The sequence below is a fragment of the Monodelphis domestica genome, chromosome 6, assembly GCF_027887165.1.
Source record: "Monodelphis domestica isolate mMonDom1 chromosome 6, mMonDom1.pri, whole genome shotgun sequence".
Classification (NCBI taxonomy): Eukaryota; Metazoa; Chordata; class Mammalia; order Didelphimorphia; family Didelphidae; genus Monodelphis; species Monodelphis domestica.
In genome coordinates, this window is record NC_077232.1 from 75,983,912 (window position 1) to 76,006,317 (window position 22,406).

Genomic DNA, 22,406 nt, shown 5'->3' on the forward strand with positions numbered 1-22,406 from the left:
ATCATCTTACACCTATCAGACTGAATAAAATGATAGAAAGGTAAAATGACAAAATTTGCAGGGGCTGTAGAAAAATGGAGGCACTAATACACTATTGGTGGAACTGCAGGAATAAGGATAGATACTATAGATTGTGTATCTATCCTTACTTCTGAGAACCTACAGAATATGAAAAGAGCATACCTGTATAGGAATTTCATTTTGTTCACATCTCTCTAGTGCCCTTTTCATGAACTACTATGTGTATACACACACACACACACACACACACACACACACACACACACACACACATTTAAAAACCCTTATCTTCTGGGTATTGGTTCTAAGGCAGAAGACTGGTAAGGGTTAGGCAATGGGAGTTAAGGGACTTGTCCAGGATCACACAGCTAGGAAGTATCTGAGGCTAGATTTGAATCCAGGACTTCACCTCTCTGGGCCTGGCTCTCAATCCACTGAGCCACCCAGTTGCTCCTGGTATATACAATATTAGGCATTAAGTAGCGGATTCACATAGTCCATAAAATAGCTAAGGCTATACCTTTAGGTATATACATCTCAGGCAGTCTATAGCAAATTGGGACCTTGTTTCCTAGCTATTAAGATCTTCAGGAGAAACTTAGAATTAAAAATCTGGGATAACTCTGAATCCCAAAGCTGTTTGGGGATTGGTTACTGGTTAAATGACCATCACTTACAAAGGAGAAGATTTAAGAAGTACACTGAAAGATGACCATAAGTTAAAGTGAGGTCTTTTAGTGAGAGAGCCCAACTCTAAACCAATAAGGGTAATCCAAGAATAGAAAGAGAGGTTGTATTTCTCTACATAGTCTCTATCTGGTGAAGAGATTTTTTAAAAGACCTTACCTAATAGGAAAGCCTTCATTCACATGTAGGCATAGCTTCTGTCCTTTTTGAAAGAATGCATCACTAACCCAGGTAAAGACTGCAACTAAACCTTCAACAGGAAGTGCTGCTGAGTCCTACTAGAGGTAGAAAGCAAGGCAGAGGCTACACCTTGCTCCCAAGGCTTTCACAGTTTAATGGGGGAGATAACGGGCAGACAGCTATATACAAAGAAGATGTAACCAGGATAAATTGGTGATAATCAAGAGTGAGAAAGCACTAGCAATAAGAAGAGAGTGGGACAGTCTGCCTTGGGTTTCTAGAAGGAATGTTTTGTGACCCTGGATGGATCTTGCTATACCATTTGAATAAATAAATCCCTTTGTTAAGGAGTAAGTGAATCTATGGCTGAGTGTTAAATAGAAAGCACACCAGTGGGGACTCCAGAGCAGCAGTATTAGGAATCTTGTCATCCACAAGAGTTATAGAGATAACTAGAGAGAACACAGTTAGCAACAGCCCCTCTAGCAACCCCAACCTTCAAATGTGAGTGCAGGTTAAGGGGAGAGAGAAGTCCAAAGGGGAGGCAGCCCAGAGGCTGGAGGGTGAAGGCTGTAATCAAAAGTCATCAGGCAGGTGAGAATGGTGCTAAAATGAAAAAACCTGGAAAAGCAGCTTGGTGCCAAATTGGGGAAGGAGGAAAGGGAGGCTTAAACATCAGTCTGCTGAATGACTACTTTATTGTGCTGGCAATGGGAAGCCTCTAAAGATGTTTGACCAGGTTCGATATCGAAGGGTACGTAGGAATTCAATAGGTGGAGAGGAAAAAGGAGGACCTCCCAGACCCAAAGCAGTATGAGCAAAGGAATGCCAGCTGGAGACTGGATGGCGTATTCAAGGGATGAGGAGTTTCCCCCATAATGGACACATAGACTACATGGAGAGGATTAATATGAAATAAAGCTAGAAAGGGAAAGAAGTGTGAGATGGAGCTTAGCACAGTGCCTGGCACATAGTAGGCATTTAATACATTTTTTGGTTGATTGAGACAGTGCTGCTCTCCAATGCAAATCAGAGGAGTTTGAAGTTGGTGGGCAAAAAGGAGCCACTGACAAAAATCACTGGGAAAATTCCCAGCTGTCTAGGGGGTAGAAGTAAGGGCTGGAAGCGTTGGGGCAGCAAGAGTAATTAAACAGAGCATTCAAGGCCATTTATCACGAGCTCCCTTCCTGATATAGGGGGAGGGGTGGGCTCAAGACTGTTGCTAAGAATGAAGAATTAGAATCCTGTTTTGGGGACTCCTGTGGATCCTCTACCTCTCTCTTCCTTTCCTTCTCTCCCTTTCTCCCTCTTTTCCTCCTTCCCCCACCTCTCCCCTCTCTCTCCCGACCCCTTTCACCACCATCCCCCAAAGTTCACCTGCATTTCTATCTCTTCCTCCACCTCAGAAATTCTAACAATTCTCTGGTTGTCTAAAGAACGGCTGCTATGGCTCTCTGTGCTAGAACTCTCCAACCCAACCAGAGAGATAAATTGACAAGAGAATATGATGATGTTCAATGGGAGATTAAGGAGAGAATAGAAAAGCGTTATCAACATTTCTGAAAATACCACTAGACCTATGTCATGTTTTATTTCATTGCATTAAAAAGCCACAGATTCAATATAAATTCTGACTAGAATGTAAAACATGATATTGGATTTTCCATAAAACTCCACTTGGGGCAATCGGAGTGTGATTCTTTCCTTGAAGGACGCTTTAGCTCAGCTCGGTGGGATTATGTTGGGCAAAGGCAGAGAAGCAACTAGAAATCCTGGTACTTGGGAAAAGCGTCCAAGAGTCTAAGGACCGAGTATAGCCTGGCTGCTGTTCTGCAGCTTCTGTGTAATGGAACAGGATGGGAATGATTAAAAAGATGACATTTGGCATTCAAGCAGACCCATTGACCTTGACCTTCATTTCAAGGGCATGGGAAAGGGGGCTTTCTTGTAAGTCCCTTGTGGTTCGATGCAGTCCTGCAGGAGAGAAGGGCAGCCTCTCCTCTATAGAAACATAGGCAATGGACTCCCTACTCCTTCTATACTCTTGAAAAAAAAAGAGGGAGAGGGGACAGCTGGGTGGCTCAGTGGATTGAGAACAGGAGGTCCTGAGGTCAAATCTGGACTCAGACACTTCCTAGCTGTGTAACCCTGGGCAAGTCACTTATTGCCCACTATTGCCATAGCCCTTACTTCTCTTCTGTCTTGGAACCAATACTGGGTATTGGTTCCAAGACAGAAGGTAAGTTTGAAAAGGAAAGGAAAGGAAAGAAAAGGAAAGGAAAGGAAAGGAAAGGAAAGGAAAGGAAAGGAAAGGAAAGGAAAGGAAAGGAAAGGAAAGGAAAGGAAAGGAAAGGAAAGGAAAGGAAAGGAAAGGAAAGGAAAGGAAAGGAAAGGAAAGGAAAGGAAAGGAAAGGAAAGGAAAGGAAAAGAAAAAAGAGGGGGAAAGTGCCAAAAATGGGGTCGGGGGGTATAGGGAGGGAAAGCAGTGTTGATTAGCTCCCTCAGTGTTGGAATGTAGCAAGATAAATTCAGAAGTCATAGTACAGGATTGGTAGAGGATCACCAGGGGAGGAAGTCTGGGCCCTTTAAATTTTGACAACTCGGACCAAAGCCCCTGTTGTTTCATCCTTTTTTTCTGAATTGTGTATGATAGTTATATGTGTACATAAATTATCTCCCCCCCCCCCACCCTTCTGACTGTGAGTTTCTTGAAGCCAAGGACTCAGTCTTATTCACCCCTGTATATATCACTTAGAGCCCCAAGCACCACTTGGCCCTACCCAAAATAAGCATGCAATCAAGGTTTCTTGAATGAATGGAGTGCCTTCAGAAAGAAGTGGGCATCTTAGAGAACCGCAAGGCACACAGTCAAGAAGATGGGTGACCATATTTAGAGAGGGTCAGTGTTTAAGACAGATGAGCAATAGCATCTCTCACCTCTGTACTGTCCACCCACCTATGGAGAATTGCATTCCGCTTTGGCATTACATTTTAAGAACAGGAGCAAATTGTAACATGTGCAAAGGAAGGCGATCAGAATGATGGGACTATGCCATCTGAGGATCAATATCAGGAGCTAGGAATGGTTAGCCCAGAGAAGAGAAGGATTAGGGGAATTGATCACTGTCTTCAAGAGAAAGATGGTCACCTTGGAGACGGAATCTGGTTGAATCCACAAGGAATCTCAGAGCAATGAGTAGAATGACATTTTGAACAGGGAACATTTCCCTTACCTGTGATCAAGGTATCACTAGGAATATCCTCTATGATGCATTTCTCCTCTCTTTCTGCTACATGGAAATAGAACGCGGATGACATGGACATGAAGCTGAACAGTGAAAGAATAATGTGAGCTTCCATTCCTTCAGCTTTCCCCAGTGCTGCTTCTGCAATGGACCAGTTGTCAGTAAGTCTGGCCCTGTGCTCAATGCCCATTAGGTATTGGCATTTCAGGGGATAAGCCAGAGAAATTGATTTCTGTGAGAAATAACATGTGGTGGTGGCACCCAGGCAGGTAATTCCTGTTACAACCATCAAATGAGATAAAAGGGACTCTGGACCCTGATACCTTTCCAAACATGCAGGCACTAAAGTTGGCATGAGAATGTAAAACACATTTGATTTAAAGTCCAAGGACCTGAATTCAAATCTTGATTCTGTGGCATATTTTTTTAAACCCTTACCCTCCATCTTCAAATCAATATTGTGTATTGGTTCCAACACAGAAGAATGACAAGGGCTAGGCAATGGAAGTTAAGTGACTTGCCCAGGGTGACACAGATTTGAGGCCAGATCTGAACCCAAGACCTCCCGACTCTCAAACTACTGAGTAACCTAGCTGCCCACCATGGTACATTTTAAGATAAGGTAACCCTGTGCTGGTTCTACTTCATTTGGTTTCTTTGGCATCATTCGTGATAATCTTATCTTTTTTTTCATGTAAATTCTGACATGATTTCATCCAGGTCTATGAAATAACCTGCTCTTCTTTTGATTGATACCACATTCAATCTATTTGAGAATTATTGTCCTTTTATTCTATTTTTCTCACGTATATGGACAGTCTCTCCATTTTCTCAGATCTTGCTTGATTTTGATCAAAATCATCTCTAAATCATCTTTGTACAGGATCTCTATAATGTCTTGACAATTTGGCACCTGAATATTGGTGTCATTTTTTAAAAGGGCATTTCTTTTTCTATTGGTTTCTCATGGAGGAATCTAGCAATGCAGGTAGGTTTTTATGGCTTGAAAGAGGGTGATGGACATCTGACTAACACCTATCCTTATTGGTTGCTGACCATCTTGTTTTGCAGGTAAACAATCCCATCATCTGTACATAGAAAGACTTTTAATGTCTTCGTTGCTAACGCCTGTCCCCTCAATTTATTTTTCATGCTGTGTTGTTATGGCTACGGTTTCTAAAACTATGTTAAATAGCAGTGGAGAGAATGAATGCCCTTGTTTAACACCCATTCTTAAAGAGAATATGCTCCCAGTGTTTCTCCATTGTGGTCATGTTTTTCATTGTGGTATAGAAAGATACTTGAACATAAGTAATTACTCAGGTGATGTCAATATATTCATTTGTATCAGTCAGCAAATAATTAACACAAAACTATACCTGTAGCCATTGCACTCCAGACATCGAGTGGTAGGGTCATAGAACTAAACCTAGATGGGAACTTAGAGGCTCAGTCCAAGCTATTTCTTATGTTTGGTGAGGAAATTGAGGCAAAGAGTTTTTAAGTGACCTTCCAAGGGAGACAAAACTGGTAAATATCTAAGGAGGGATGTGATCATGTCACTGAAATTGAGGTACCAGACAAAGCTTACTTGAAGGGAAGAGGCAGAGACTAAATAAGGGCACAAATACAGAGAGGTTATATAGTGGGTGTCAGAGGACCTGGATTCCAATCCTGCTTCAGTAGCTTATTATCTGTGCAATCCTGGGCAAATCACTCAATTGCCCTTAAAATGGTGGCCTTAGTTTCCTCCTCTAGGGGTTGGATTAGAACACCCCTGAGTTCTCTTCCAGTCCTAAATCAAAGTTTCTAGAATCTTAAGCCTACTTTGACTTAACTTCTAGTGAAAGTCATGTTTTATTTAGAGTCAGAGAATTTGGGGTTCAAATCCTGGTTCTGATACTTCCTGTGTATTCTTGGATTTTACTTCCTTTCTCAGACTTCCTTTTCCACAAAATGACAAGGTTTTTGGACCAATAAGGAAATTTGTTTTGCTTGACTATGCATTTGTCGCATCATCTTCTTTTTCTTTCCATTTTTCAAATGTGGAGTAGGAAGGAAATAGAAGGAAAATAAAATGAATTGAAAAAGATATCATATTTAAAATAATAAAATGGAGGAGTTGAACAAGATAATATTCATGGTCTCTTCCAGCTCTAGATCCTGTGAGAGTATCCTTTCAACTTGGTGACTTTTCTAGATATGAGTAATGTTGATTCATGGACATTTGTGAAGAAACATAGACATTTTATTTATGTGCAAAAAGATTGGTAACATTAAAAAAAATGAGGTTAATTTTTCCAGATCGCCTACTCGTATTGTCCATTGTTTTGACCCTGTGCAGCTGGTATTCTGACAAAACCACGGGAACAAAACCAGCTAGAATCCCAACTACAAACACGTTTCAGGTGCTGGCAGCTGGATTACTTCAACCTGGGGACAAATGGGGGCATTTGCCTGGAGGGGCAACCTAGGGTCCCACTGACCTATGAATTCTCTACCCTCCCTCATTTCTACTCCTCTGAGACCTAATGGTTCCTGGGAAGCATTCTTTTTCTAAATTTACAAGGAAAAAAAAGGCCACGTAAAGGTTGCTTAAAGCTAATAAATTAGTAAAAAAAAAAATCATAAACCAGGACATCAACATCATTAGTCTCAAATGTATATAAATAAACTCTCTGGAGGAACTGATTCAAATTCAGACATACCCATGTAACATTATAACTCTGATCAATACTATTAATATATGATGGCCAAACCCCATTGTAACTTAGAGAAACACTATTGTGATTTTCATTAGCCAATCATTAAGTGACCATTAGGACAATGTTAACCTTCACTGAAGACTTCCTTGAGGGATCCCATGGTTGGCAGAGGTAGCCCTGGGCTCTGGAAGGTCATATCAGCAAAGCAAAAACTCCCAAATAGTCTGCCGAGCTAGAAAGTATGAATTGGGGAAAAGATGGTGTATCCATTGCTCATAAACTAGGGTAGCCAAGGGAGGAAGGGTACATCTCCATATGACTGGCCAGGTGATTTGTTTGTGTGTGACAGTAACATAAAAATAGAGAAGAGACAGTGTGATGCCATCAGTGGAAATAGTACAGGATATGGGGCCAAAGGACGTGGGTTTAACTCCTGGCTCCATCACTTAATACCTGTGTAATTTAACTTCTATAAAATGAGGGGGTTAGATTAGATGACTTCTAAGATGCTCTCCAAGCTCTAAATCTGTGAGCCTTACTAACTACTTACTAAAGTAAGTAAGAGGAGGGGTAGTAATCTGCCTCAGTGGAGGGACTGACCTCATGGAAGAAATTATGGATCCTTGAAATGATGGAACATACCACAGCCCCTTGTCACACGGTTCCTCCAAATGTTATGTTTTTCCAGAATCTGTTACTAAGGGGGAGATTGGGAAAAAGAGAAGATGATGGGGTGAGCGTGCCAGCATTGGAGGATACAATCGGTTTTCAGAAGGGAATCCAATTCATTCAGAAAGAACTCTCCCATTCTGTCACTAGAGGGTACTGTGAGCACTTCTACCATATTGGCAGAGATTATTTGGGCTATGAGTCTCTCAACCCAAGTCTGAATGCTGCATGAATGTTTAGGCATTTAACAGAAACATCTCACACAACTGGTCACCCAGGCTGAACAAAGGGTTGCTGGATAGATAATGTCCCATGACAGGCCAAGGCCAATGCCTGAATTTCCCAGGACTGACTTTTCTGCCAGCTTCTGCCTCCAGCCCAGCTTGATTAATCAGAAGTGCTCTGGGCACTTGGCTGGGGGGCTACTCCATGGTCCTTAGATACAGTTGTCAGGTTCACACGCCGTCTCCTCTTCCAGGGCTGGGCAGGGGGTCCCGTTATTGGCTGGCTGCAGACGGACGTAGCGAGTGCGGCTCTTGGCTCCTGTCTTTCCACATGGACCTGTGCAGAGACCCCAGGAAGACCACAGGGAGACCTCACAGTCCAGAGGTGTTTCTGGAGATGGACAAAGCACAGAAGAGATACAGCTAGAGTTGAATCAAGCATTAATAGATGTGTTTCAGTGGGAAAATGGACATATTTACCCCTTTTACCAGACAGGTAAAAGTAGTGAATAACTGTCAACTTTTTAAAAAAGCAATACTGAGGGGCAGCTAGGTGGCTCGGTGAATTGAAAGGCAGACCCAAAGATGAACGATCCTGGGTTCAAATCTCAATTCTGCTTCTTACTGCAAGACCTTAAGCCAGCTTCCATTCCTCCTTGATCCTCAGTTTCTCTCTGCATAAAGGGAATTAGATTAGATTGTCCCTGATGGCTGTTCTAATTCTAAAATCCCAAATCCTATACCCTAAAGTTCCTTTTGGGGGTGACATTCTATGTCCTAAATCTCCAACTCCCATGTTCCCTAGGCTCTTTCCTCTTCCAATTTGGGCATTCACTTTTCTAAGGCTCTTCCCTCAGCTCCAACATTGAATTTTCTGAGATTCCTTCTAGCTCAAGCATTCCAAGTTCTATGGTCCATCCCAGCTCTGACATCCTATATTCCAAGGTCAGGCTGGTCCAGTGGAAAAAATATTGACTCTTCTGCCAAAAGACCAGGTTTGAATCCAAGCTCTAGCAGGGAGATGGTATAGTAGATACAAATATGGGCATTAAACAGAGAGAACACAAGGGTTAGTTTCTGACTCAGACATTTACTAGCTGTGTGACTCCTACCAAGTTTCACTTAACCTCAGCCTGCTTTGGTTTCCTCATCTGTAAAATGGGGATAATACAGCATCTACACTATTTGTGAAGACCAAACAAGATAATATAAAGCTTGAAGCACTCTATTATCACTTACATCCCTATGTTACTTCACTTCTCTGCTTTAGGCTCCTCATTTGTAAAATGAAGGCGCTGTACTAGCTTCTGAGGTTACTGGCGGCTCTCAGGAGATGGTTGATCGACATTTTATATTCAATGTTCTAAGGTCCCTTTTGGTTTTGATATGGCATAATTTTTTTAATCTCAAAACAATATATTTTGGATACTACCTCTTCCATAGCTACTTGATCTGCCTAGGGACATTGAATTCAAAGGATTTGATTTTTACATTCCTATAATAAAGGCCATATGTTGCCTGGTAAATAAAAGCTTCTGTTTTCTGCTTTGGAAAATGAGCTGTCGTTCTGTGGCAGCCTGAAGGCTCCTGGCCCCCGCCACCACCGCCGTGTGTGCTGTGTTTACTCCGCCAGAAAGTGCCAAGCTCTCCTATTGTGAGAAAACGCTCAAAAAATGACAAACAATCTGACAACAGTTTTGACAAAACTGCAACATTTGATTTTCATCCCTAATGGATTCCAAAGGGAGCAGCCAGATCCCAGGATCATCATAAGCAGGCAGACCCCTCCCACGGCTTGAATCAGAGGGTTTCTGGACCCCTGTAGTGGGCACTAGCTGCAGAAGCCTGTCTTTTCAATTTTTCATTTCACTATGCCTTGCTCATTTCCCCAAATTAAAAAGAAACCCCTTGGGCTTTATGGCTGAATCATTTCACAACTTACTTTTTCTCCAAGCAAAGGTGGAAAGCTTGGATAGACACTGGGTTATAAGTGAGGGAGAGGAGGGAAAGAGGAGACCATCTGGCTTAGCTACCCAACTTAGAGCAAACTATTGTCCTCCTGTGTATGGCAATTTTCCAATGAGCAAAAATGCAAGCCTCTATCTTTCTGCTACTGGGAAAACTGACCGAGAATTCTAGAAACTGAGAATTCTCTGATCTTGCAGTTAGAAGGGACCTCAGAGCTCTGGTAAGCCCCTACTTGCAATATGTAGCATCCTTCCCATGAGGAGGGAACCCAGGTTTTCTGACTGAGGGATTAGGGTTCAGATGCTATTTATCCCTTCTCTATCTCCCTCAACAGCACCCAGTACAGACCAAGAAAGGGTGGAAAAAGGGACAGTTCAGGAAATTCTTGCTGAAAGCCTAATTGATTGCTACAGCCCAGAGATTCAATACCGATGCCTTTCATCTTACTTCTGGAAACAGTTTCAAATCCATATTAATTTAAGGTCTACAGAAGTTCCTTATCCATTAAGATAAAGATCTGTTTGTCGCAAACCAATAGCCTTAAATCATAAGATCCTCCCTGTGTCCCTGTTTCCCCTTTAGAATGTGTCTTTCCACAGATAGGAAGACTAACTTCAGAAGTAAACGTATGGAGGATTAACAATGTACAGCTAACTTGAAGGACTTGAAGAACTAGATTCGGAGTGTTTGGTTTTGGGAGGGTATGAAACGAGGGTTCAGGAGGTCTCCCAAGACAGAATCATAGGTTCTTTGAACCTGAAGGCGCTTCTGAAGTCAGCAAGGTTCAGTGTCCTCCAATGGTGGCCAACTCTTCCATACCATCCTTAGCAAGTGATCACTCAGCCTCTGCCTAGAGCTCTCTAGAACCTGAGAACTTGACAACTGACCCTCTGCTCCTGAAGGCTGCTCCCTTACACCTTTGGACAAATTGAAATGTCCAGACCTGCCTCTCTGTGGCTTCCACTGAAAAATCAATCCTCTCATTTTACAGGAGAGAAAACCGAACCCCAGAGAAGACAAAGGACTTGTCCAAATTCTAATCCAGGTCTTCTGACTCCCAAATCCAATGTTATCACCCTCCATTTTTGTGCTCTGGGGTTAAGCAGGGCAAATCTCTCAGGTTCCCCTAAGGTGCCCTCGTCAGACAACAGCCCCTCTCACCCACATATTCACTTAAGTCTTATTTCCTCAGGGAGATATGGTACAAAGACTAAAAAGAATTGGACGGAGTATCTCGATGAATTAAGGAGCTTAATGAGTATGAAAAGATTGCCCGATTCATTCTGATTAATTTTTATAATAAAAGGAGAGGTAGAACCCTAACAAATAAGTTAGTTAATTGTCCTCCCCTGACATAACATGAATCAGTACGAATCTGTATTCCTTAAACATAAATCACATTGTTGGGTGATTTTTCAATTCGATTAATCAAATGTTTAAGATCCAACTGTGTGCAGTGCCTTGGGCTAAGCACTGGATTGTTCTGAGTGGAAGGGGGGAAAATTCATTCTACTTCTTTAAACAGCCATTTTATTTATTGACTTCTAAAGCCATAATTACAGGATGAAAGTCTTTAAATGTTCAATGTTATGGAATAACTATGCCCTATGCAACCTTCCCCTCGCTAGTCCTCCACTGTAAAAAAAAAAGGGGGGGGGAGGTTGAACTAGTTAGTCTCTACATCTTCTTCCAGTTTTGACATTCCATGTCTATTCTGATACTCTATTCCATTTCCAGATTTGTTGGGTTTTTTGGTTGTGCTTGTTAAAAGTCCCTTTCAGCTCTAGCATTCTCTCTGCTATATTTTCAAGGCATTTCTAGACTAGCCAACTAGGTATCAAGGTAACTTTGAGTCAGATAAACCTGAGTTCAAAATTGACTTCAGAAATTTACTATGTAACCCTGGGCATGTTTTTGAACTTCTTACTGCCTCAGTTTTTTCAGCCATAAAATGGGGATAATATCATTTACCTTCCACAGTTGTGATGATTAAATGAAATAATAGCTACAAAGTGCTTAGTACAGTGCCTGGCATATAATATGGACCGCTAGGTGGCAACATAATGCATAGAAGTTTGGGACCTAGAGTCAGGAAGACTTCTCTTTCTGAGTTCAAATCTAGCCTTAGACACTTATTAGGTATGTGACCTGGTCAAGTCACTTAATCTTCTTTACCTCAGTTTCCTCATCTGTAAAATGAGTTAGAGAAGGAAATGGCAAACTACTCCAGTTTCTTTGCCAAGAAAACTCCAAATGGGGTCATGAAGAATTATATGTGACTGAAACAACAGAGTAACAACCACAAATAGAAATGATTATTATTATCATCATCATCAGTCCTGGCTCCCTATCCACTGAGCCACCTAACTGCTCCAACAGCAAAGTTTAACTCTCTACACAACTATCTCTCCCCAATGTCATTACTTCTTTAAGGGCTATAAGCTTTAGAAGTTGGCTCTTCCTTCTTCCTGCCTCCTGCATTCCTGCTCCTAATCTCCATCTTGGCAGTTGTTCTGCTCTGTTTTGCTCTGCCCTACAAAGAGAAGAGCCCCTGAAGGAGAGAACGCAGATGTTTTCCTGGTCTTCCTCTATTTGGGGTTGGGAAACATTGCTCTAGATGGCACCCTTGCTGTCCCAAGCCTCTGAATCAATGGTGTTAGTGCTGAGTCTTTTTGAAAAGAGACCAGGAGCATCTTAACCATAAACTCAGTTAAGACTGCCTAGTCTTCCAGAAAGGTCTGATGCCAATGTCAGATAGTTGGGGAACTCTAGCAGCAGCAGTCAGCCAGAAGAGATGATGGAGATGGGCACAGGGGCAGTAACAGGAACAAGAGCCTCATACTCTGAAATCCTTATATTTCTTACCAGTTAGCACTAATTAAAAATCAAATGTAAAGTCTGTAGTTTCAGCATTAATCAAGCATGAATTGCAGAATCTGGATTTTTGATCCCATTCTATGCCATCAATCGCCCGTACCAGAACTGTAATGTTCTAGAATGGGCATCAACTTTGTGCTGTCCTATTTTGTTAATTACTCTATATTTACTTTACTTCTGAACTGTTGGACATTATTAATTACCAGACTAGGCTGCATCCATTCCTCCCCCTCCCCCAATATTCTCAATCCAGAAGGATAGTGAAATCTCTCCCACATTATTAAATGATGACAAGGTAGATAATGGAGGAACATGGGACATGTGGGACTCTGGCAAACCAGAAGGATCGTCCAAACCTGGACATAGTCCTTATTCCCTATGACGTGTCAAACCCCAAACCACACCTCCACCTGAATTTGGCAGGGCCCATTTTCCAGGATTTTCAGATTGCAAGAGGAAAAGGTGGAGTTTTTTTCTAGAAGCTCCCAGACTTTATAAATAAGTTAACCCTAATCCATACCTCTAGTGACTACTTCACACATGGGGCTACTACTCCATTTCCTATAGGGCTATTCCATCAGCTCCAGGTCTGCTCCTCCAAAAGCCCAGGGCTATGAAGCTGCCTCTCCATCACCCATTAGGCTACTCTATTAGCCCTCAGGCTAACCCTTTAGCACCAAGACTATCTGGTTAGCCCCCCAGGCTATTCTACCAGCTATTGGGCTATTCCACCACTTTAAACTTCTCCAAATAAAATTATTTTCTTACTTCTGGATTGAACAGTTTGAGTCTCCCATTCTTGGGGTGAGGCCCAGCTACAAACTTGGGTTTCTCCCACAACACAGACCTTAGACCAAAAACCACATTTCTCCTCATAGCTTAAATTCTCAACTGGATTCAGGGATGTCGCCTAAATAAGCAGATTCCCTGAACCAATCCAAATCTGTCCACCCTGGGCTATCCAGGAAGGGAATAAAGTCTACAGAAATGTAGGAATCAGTGAGAATCTCATGAAGTCCATATTCTTTCCCTTCATCTAGAACCAAGCCAAGAGAATGTGGTCCCTCGGGTGCTCCCATAATAGCTCATAATCCTCATTATTGTTCCTTTGGTGTTCCATTGGCATCCTCCAAAGATACTGACCTCAGCCTCTTCATTTTATAGATTGTAAGCTCCTCCAGGCCAGTGATTGTGCCATTTCAGGCTTTGTCTTTCCAGTGCCTAGCAGAGTGCTTAGCACACTTAATAAATATTTGCTGATGGGCTGATTTGCCCTTGTTTAAAGAACTCAAAGTGAGGAGAGCCTATCTAAACTTGACTAGGCTGGTTCTTGAATTCCCTATTTCTAGCCAAGTCAGTACTCCAAAACCTTTCCAGTGTAGAAAGGTCTACCAAAGCTTCCCTTCTGCTGTGAGAACCCAGGAATTTTTGTCATGGACCCCTTGGAAAGTCTGGGGAAACCTATGGACCCCTTCTCAGAAAAATGTTTTTAAGTATATAAAATAAAATACATAGGATTATAAAGAAAATCCATTAGAATGAAATCCAGTTATTAGAAACAAAACCAAAACCAAAAACCACTTTAAACAAATCCCAAATTTACAGATCTCAGGTTAAGAACATTTGTCTTAAAGAGTTGCCTGTCTGGCCTCACATACTAGCTAGCTGTGTGACTCTGGGCAAGTCACTTAACCTCCCATTGCTTAGCCCTTCTGCCTTGGAACCAATTCCTAGTATTTATTCTGAGATGGAACAGTAAAGGTTAAAAAAAATTTTTTTTGCTTGGGGGTAAGAGTGGAAGAAGGGAGAGGGAAGCACCAAGAAGTTAAAAAATTTGCCAAGGTTCACACAAATGTGTACCAGAGGTAGGACTTGAACCCAGGTCCTCCTGACTCCAAGGCGAGCCCTCTATCCATGACATCAGATCATCTCTCAAATGGAATAAGGTCAATCCCACCAAATTCTTCACGTTTGTATATGCTTTCCCAAACATCCTCTCCTACACTATCTCATTCTTCCCCAAAGTCCCGACGGGAACAGGGGGAAGGAAGCTACTCCTCCTTGGTGGCACCATTCCATACAGCTGCTGTAGCTTAATTTGTTTCCAATTGGGTCACTGGACCTCCTTTGCTTGGAGTTCCACTCCCAGCCCAGAGACCACATGCCTAAGTGGCACCCATGGATTTACCTGATAGGGCATCTTCGATCTCATTCCCCATGCGGACTACAGCTGGAGGAGTGGGGACAAAGACCCGCTGCCTCTTCTTGATTCTCACCATGGTCACTCGGGCAATGGGAGGCAGAGATTTCAGCCTGGGGTAATAGAAGGAGTTTGCAGGGTGGCTTGGAGAGGATGATGTTATCTGGAATTCAAGCAAAGCAAACATTTGCTCAGTGAAGACTGCTCAGGCTCCAAAAAAGTCTCTGATACCCTTGTCAGATAGCTGGGGAACTCCAGCAGCAGGCGAGCCCAGCCAGCCAACGTAGACCATTGGCCAAAAACCATATTTCTCCTCTCAACTGGATTCAGGGATGTAGCCCAAATAAGCAGATTCCCTGGAACCATCCAAGCCTAGGCCAAGTTGACTAGGCAATTTGCTCAGCCTGTCAATCCTCATTTAATGGGGTTTACCGAAGCATTATCGAGGCAGTCAGGTTTAGACAGTTGTCGGATAATGGGGGGAAGTGACCCAAGAGAGTGTCTATGCGCTTGAGTGAAGTTCAGTGACTCCTTCTGCATTCTTCTCTCAAGTTCCTTGACAGAAAGCTGGTGCTCCAGAATGATCCCAACCCACAGGGTTGGGATATGGGTTGGATGAGGGCTGAGGTCTGTCCCCAGCCCTAATAACCTCTCTGATTCCAATCCGCCTACCTCTTTCACCGTGTCCTGAGGGATGGTGGCGAAGTTGGGGGAGGAGAATGTGAAGCCACTGTCTGTCCCAGCATCATAGGGGAAAAGGTCCATGGTGACTTGTTCTTTCCATCGATTTCCTTCACAGAGATTGACACTATCAACTCCGACAAACCAGTCAGGACTGGGGACAATCCGCACTAAGAAAGACACCTGGCAAGGGAAAGGCAGTGAGACTTACTACTCTGAGAAGGAGCCTGTGACTCTCCTGGAAGCCCCCGCTAGAAAGGTGGATGGAGATCAGTCCCTGCAGGATGACCCTATGAAACAGTAACTGCCAAGGGCTTCTCTATAGAACAGCATTGGCAGATTAGCCAGAGAATGAAGAAGTTCTGTCAAAGATGCTTTAAATAGCTCCAGAAGAGTCTGTCACTGCTCCAGTTCATCCACCATATTGTTGCTGAAGGGATTTTGATGTCACCATGCAATTCCCCTCCTCAACTATCTCTAGGGGCTCCCTATTGCCTCAAAGATAAAATATGAAATCCTCTGTTAGTTTTTCATTACCAGGCTACAACCCTATCTTTCCTGAAAATTACTCTTCCTCTTGCACTCTGTAATCCAGTCAAAATTGTCCTCTCTGTTCCTCATACACAGACCTATCTCCTGCCTCCATACTTTTGCACTGGCTATTCGCCATGCCTGGGATCACCTTCCTCCCTCTTTCTCTCTATTCAAAGCGGAGTCCCTCTTCCTTGAAGATGCAGCACATACACTGTCTTTTGCATGAAATATTTCCAGACCCTCCTAACTTCTTGTAGCCTCACACCCAAGCCACTCTGCATTTGCCTTCTTTTGTATATATTTGCATTTCTTTACTGGCTTATACTCATGGTGTAAATATTTCTGTATGTTCTTGTTGCCTCCCCCATTAGAATGTAAGCTTCTTGAGAGTAGGGATTGTTTCATTCTTTGTATTTGTATCTGCAGAGCCTGGCAAATAGTGGCCTTAGTACATACTTGGTGATTGATTGGAAAGAAGATATAAGAGGGGACATGATCATTACAGACTCATCTACCTTGGTATAACCAATACCGCATACCCCCTTTTTTTGGTACTTCCCTTTATTATTCTTTGTAGATATCACATTTTTTGCAAATTGAAGAATTATGGCAACCCTGGGTCCAACAAGTCTGCCGTCACCATTTCCTCAAAAGTATGTACTCACCTCTTATCTCTGAATCACATTTTGGTAATTCTGGCAATATTTCAAACTTTTTCATTATTATTATATCTGTTATCGTGATCTGAGATCAGTGATCTTTGATGTGACTAGCATGATTGTTTGGGAGTTCCTCAAACTTTACCATTCAAGATAGCGAACCTAACTGATAAATATTGTGCATGTTCTTCCTACTCCACTAACCAGCTGGTCCCTGTCTCTCCCCCTTTCCTCTGGCCTCCCTATTCCCTGAGATACAACAATATTGAAATGAGGCCAACAATAACACTCCAGTGATGAAAGAGTCAATTGATGGAGCAAACATCATTCTTGTCTTATTTTATGAAATTGCCACAGTCACCCCAACCTTCCGTAATCACCACTTTGATCGGTCAGCAACCATTAACAATGAGGCGAGACCCTGCACCAGCAAAAAAGATTAGGACTTACTGAAGACTCAGGTGATGATTAACATTTTTAGCAATAAATAATTTAAAAATTAAGTTATGTATATATTTTAAAGACATACTATTGTATACTTACTAGACTACAGTACAAATCTAACTTTTCTATACACTGGGAAACCAGAAAATTTGTGTGACTTGCTTTATTGTGTTATTTGCTTTATTGCAGTGGTCTGGAACCAACCCACAATATCTCCAAGGTATACCTGTATTGGTTTGAACTTGCCTTGTCCGGGGAATTCTATACCTTCAACAGAAAGCAGGAAGCAGGTGAGCCCAAGGAGACAGGGGCTAAGGTAGAACTCTACCTGCAGCATGCCTGAGCTTGCACACTCAATCAGGAAATGTCCCCTAAAAAGGACAGGAAGGACCAAGTACGGTTCTAGTTCACTGGATCCCTAGCAGCTGCATACACAAATATCTGCACCTCTGGGGGCCTTCTTGCCAATGAGCACCTTGGAGGAGATAGAGACAGCACCATATCTAGGAGCACTTGCTGGAAACCTTGGCAATGTAGACCCTCCATTCCCCAGACCTAGAGGCTTGCCTAGGTCTGACCTTTACCATTGCAAAAAACCAAATCAGCCCAAAGACTCCAAGGACACAGTCAGCCTACCAGACCAAGGAGAGTGGTAACATCCTTTCCTCCTCTTTAAATGGCTCACTCATGCACCCAGGTAATGCTGCTTCTACACTGGTAACAAATGCCTCAAATAGGTCACCTGTAGTTTATGTCCCAGTTTCCCTTTTCCAATTAGTGTTATATTTAATCATTTAAAAAATTATTTAATTTAATATTAATAAATTCTAATATCTAATAATAAAATGAATAATTTAATTTTAATAATAAAAAGTGACAATAATAACATTATTAATAAAAATAAATCCCATCCCTGTAGCACTTTCCTTACTCTATGAGATAAGTAGTACAGTGAATAACATACTGGACATGGAATTAGGAAGACCTGGGTTCAAACTCTGACAAATACTTACTAGCTATGTGACCATGGTCAAGTCATTTCACTTCCTTTTGTCTCCATTTCTGCATCTGAAAAATGGGGAGGTTGGACTCCATTGGCCCCTAAGGTCTCTTCCAGCTCTATTTCAATGATTCTATGTTCCTATCATCTCCATTTTACAAATAAGGAAACTGAGGGAGGCTCAGTGAGCATTCTTGGTCATATAGCTTAGTGAGTTTCAGAGCTGGAATCTGAACCCAGGTTTTAGGACTCCAGATACCCCATTGCCTAGAGCGGGTCAGGGCCTTTCTGTGGCAGGGCACTGTTTTTTCAATGCCTGCCCTTTCCTGGAAAACAAATAAGGACAAAGATGCTCCTGAAAGACATTGAAAATTCACTTACTAGTGAATGCCTTGAATGTGCTTCTAACTGAGTGGAGGTCTGTCCTGTGCCACTGGGGATTGCTGAGGCTGAGAAAACACTGTGCACACTCTGAATTTTCTCACCGGCTGCCTCGATTTCCTTCATCAGTTCCCACGCTTCGCCCTTTTCAGCAAAATCTCGAACCCCATTGGTGGCATACTCATCCTTCTTCCACATACTATAGTCAGAGCTGTGTGTTGCACCTGTAAGGGGCAGATATTAGCCAGAGGGACATTAAAGAAGTCAGGGAGTGCAGTGGGTAGGGTCCAGGGCTTATGGTCAGGGAATACCTAGGGGTCTAACCCATGAATACTAAGCACTTGCTGTATGATCCCAGGTAAATCACAGTACAAAAATCTCTGAAATATACATGATATACATTACAAACATACAAATTACATACATCCCTGAAACTTCATTTCCTTGTATTTAAAGGAGAAATGATACTAGGATGCATTTCACAGGGCAGCAGTGAGAATCAAATCCAACAATGTACACAAAGTAAGCAAACCTTAAAGTGAGTGAGTGCTCCAGGAAAATGTCATGGCTCCTCAAAGCCTGTGGGTTTGGCTACACCTTACCCTCTGGTTTCCAAGATGGTCCCATTGGGGGAGGGGGGAGGCTTAGACATCCCCAACCAGAGCTTGTTTATCTAACATTACTATCTGCTCTAGATATTTTCATCTGGGGGAGGGGAAGAAGGAAGAGCTGAAATATTTTTAGTGCTGACATAAGTTTGAATTCTGGACTCTAAAACTAAACTTGGCCAAGGGCTCCCCTTCCAGAAATATCCTTCTGGGGCTGCTGGGACAGAATCAGATCTCTGAAGCCACTAAGTAGAAACATCATTAGGGGGCATAATTTGATATTGTTTCTGGGATGTAAAAGTCATAGCATGCATAGTGGAAAGAGTACTTTCTAGTTTTGAAGTCATAATAGCCCAGAGTAAGTCCCAGGTCTGCCGCCTGAGGTATGTTAATTTAGGCAGTTTCACTTCTCTCTCTGGGTCTCAGTTTCTTTGGGGGGAAAATAAGATTTAAATCATTCATTTCACAGAAATTTTGTGAGGATCAAATGAGATAAGATTTGGATAGTTAAAGTGCTAGACCTGAAGTCAGGAAGATTTTACTTTTTTTACTTCAAAACTGGCTTCAAACATTTACCTGCTATGTGACCTGGGCAAAGCACTTGCCTCAGTTTCTCCATCTGTCAAATGAGCTGGTGAAAGAAATTGTAAACCACTCCAGCATCTTTACCATAAAAACCACAAGTGGGATCATGTATACTTAGACATGACTGAACAGGAACCTGTAAAGTGCTTTGGAAACTAAACCATGACTTAAATGTGAGGGTTTTTTAAACTTTGAAATCTAAATTAAATCCCTTTATGCTCATGTCTCTATACTAGGACCTGAAGTTTGTTGGTTGTTTAGTTGGGAGTTTTGGGTTGTATTTTGGGCAGGGGGAGTTTGGGACCTGCGACTCCATGAGTCTTCAAAGGGAGCTCCTTTGGAGAAAATATCCTCTACCAACTCTACCACAATGGACACTCTAGTTTTGGGGAATTGGTGTGGGGGTGGGGGGGTTGAGAAATCAAATAAATTCACCCTTTTTTCTGACCTCAAGACCAGGTTTCTTAGAATTGAAAATGAAGGAGCTTCCAGATCATTTGAGTCAACCCTCTTATTTTACAGATGATGAAGCTGAGACTCAGAGAGGACATAGAACTTGGCCAAGGTCAGTGAGGGGTAGAGCTTGGACTCCAACTTCTCATTTTCCCACTGAAAATCTTTGAGTTCCATCATTGCCTCCTAATACCAAGTTCAGTGGCTTTTCAGCTCTTCCAGGCTATATCTACTTACCTAGTAAAGAGGACCACTGTGCAGGGGGTCTGAAGAGAGGGTACTGCTTGGGGAAGGCTGTCTGGCTCCATTTCCCAGTAAAAGTGATACTGTACCTCCCCAGCCCGGGGGCTGTGCAAACGGCTTCCTCCCCCATTGGCAAGCAGCTGCTCCAACTCAAAACTGTCAGGAGGAGGGTCCCCACAGCTCTACAGGAGCGGCAGACACGCATCAAACTTTCCATTTTCCTGAATGTGGAAAAGGGGGGAAATACCAGCATTGGCATGACAGGTCATCACAGTCCCAGAGAGGCTAGGGGGTACCTGTCTGCTATCCTTGTGAGGAGTGAACTCTGCACAAGGAACTACACATCCAAACTGCTTGGGTGGGGGAGGAGGTCTGGCCGGCCGAACACATCACCAGGCTTCCTTCCCCATGTACAGTATTCTCTTTCCCCACCCACCGCCAGCCTGGCTCCAGACTCCAGATGGGCACCTCCAACGGAAAACCCCCGAGTCCCTTCCCTTGATTCCTCCTGATCGCAGCTGGAGAAATCTAGTCCTGGTTTTCTTCTCCAATCCGATTAGCCCCACATCTGGAATTAATTAGACCGGCAAATGTTTCTGTGGGAACCATCAGTGGTGTAGTGATTCTTTTAAAGAATGGCTTCTATGCCAACATTGTGATGAATTTCAAATCCTGTCCCCATTTCTGGTTCCTGCTAAGTGGCTTACAGGTGTACTTCATCAGGGGTCTGTCGCTTCCTTGGGCGGGCAAGAACCTAGAGGACCCCAAGCAACGTGGGAGAGAATTGCTATGACCGGCATGAGAAGTTGCAGAATTGAGGGATTTGCCTTTCTGAATATACCAAGGAAGTCGAATCTGTAGATTGGGATCCATGGGGCGGGGGTGGGGGCCGGTACTCACTCAGGATAGCTGCGGGCAGGAGCAGGGGTAGCAGGCTGGGGGCTGCGGGGCACCTGTGCTGGCTAGCAGAGGAATGGCAGCGGATAACTGCTCAGCGGCCGTCTGTGAGCCGGACAGCTCGAGCAGCCTATTTATGCCTGAGCAGGGCCCCCTCTGGCCAACGAGGAAGGGTCACCTTTAGACCTTCCTGTTCGACGCCCTCCAAAGCTGCTGGCCTCTGACGCTCTGGCTCTGGTCGTGGCCCCCTGGGGGTTGATGGGGCCAAGGGCGGGTTAGAACCTCCCTTTCCCCCAGCACCCCCTCCCTCACACACACAACACCCTCCCCCTGCTGAATGGACAAGGCACGTGAAGGGTAAAAAAATCTTACCCACAGCTCAAGTTTTGTGGCGCCGTTGCCGGGACTTTTGCTCAGCAACTAAGAGATTCCGAGTTCTGGGGGCAGGATGACGCCGCCCGCCTCCTGGCAGGGATCGGAATTGGGGGGAGTGGGGCTCTTTAGAGGGCCGGCCAGCTGCCCTCCAAAGTTTATTGCCAATTCCAAACATTCCCTGAGATCACTCCTCCCATCCCTCTCTTCCCTGCTATCTCCTCTCTTTGTCTCTTTCTTTTGTTCATTTTTCTTTTACTCTTCTTTCTGCCTTTTTTTCTCTCTTTCCTCTATTCATCCATTCAATGTAATGAACATTCATCAAATATCTATTGTGTGCGAGAGACTACATTCCACATTTTAAAGCGCCTACTATGAATACGGTGCACTCAGGTTTCTCTCTTTGTTACCTTTTCCTTTTTTTTCCTTCCATCATGCCTTCTCCCCAGTCAGCACAGGTGTCCTCCAGCCCCCCTAGCCTGTCACCCTTGCACCTGCCAGCAGCTATCCTGAGTGAGTACTGGCCCCTGCCCACCGGCAACCCCCAAGGACCCCAATCTACAGTTATTGCCTTGGTATATTCATAGACAAATTTATAGGTTCTGCAACTTTTTATGCCAGTAAGTCTTATGCCAGTCTGTCTTCGTTTCTTTTTCTCTGTGTCTGTCTCTCACTCTCTGTCTCTCAATCTGTCTTCCCTATTCTCTCTCCTTTCTTCCTTCTTATTTTTTTCTTACTTCATTCACTTATATGTTCAAGTTTCATTAAGCACC

The 22,406-nt window shown here is 43.2% G+C and overlaps 2 protein-coding genes across 3 annotated transcripts in view; both read right to left on the minus strand.

The window, feature by feature from the left end:
* The window catches only part of LOC100025087 (transmembrane emp24 domain-containing protein 11-like), a 24,067-nt gene extending 19,744 nt beyond the window's left edge, over positions 1-4,323 (minus strand). The window contains exon 1 of the mRNA XM_001376108.4: positions 4,122-4,323. Within this exon, the coding sequence (XP_001376145.3) occupies positions 4,122-4,323 (202 nt within the window). The remainder of the gene's footprint in view (positions 1-4,121) is intronic.
* A 2,036-nt stretch (positions 4,324-6,359) lies between these two features.
* LOC100025070 (spondin-2) lies at positions 6,360-21,704 on the minus strand. Of its 2 annotated transcripts, none has more exons than XM_007496870.3 (6): positions 21,634-21,704; positions 20,359-20,585; positions 18,476-18,699; positions 15,449-15,640; positions 14,765-14,939; positions 6,360-8,122 (listed from the first exon to the last, which is right to left on the minus strand). In XM_007496870.3, the coding sequence occupies exons 2-6, from the start codon at positions 20,579-20,581 to the stop codon at positions 7,944-7,946; spliced, it is 993 nt and encodes a 330-aa protein (XP_007496932.1). In that variant the 5' UTR covers positions 20,582-20,585; positions 21,634-21,704; the 3' UTR covers positions 6,360-7,943. The 2 variants fall into 2 exon arrangements, with proteins under 2 accessions (XP_007496932.1, XP_007496931.1); XM_007496869.2 differs by lacking the exon at positions 21,634-21,704 and adding an exon at positions 21,265-21,555.
* Positions 21,705-22,406: the final 702 nt, after the last annotated feature.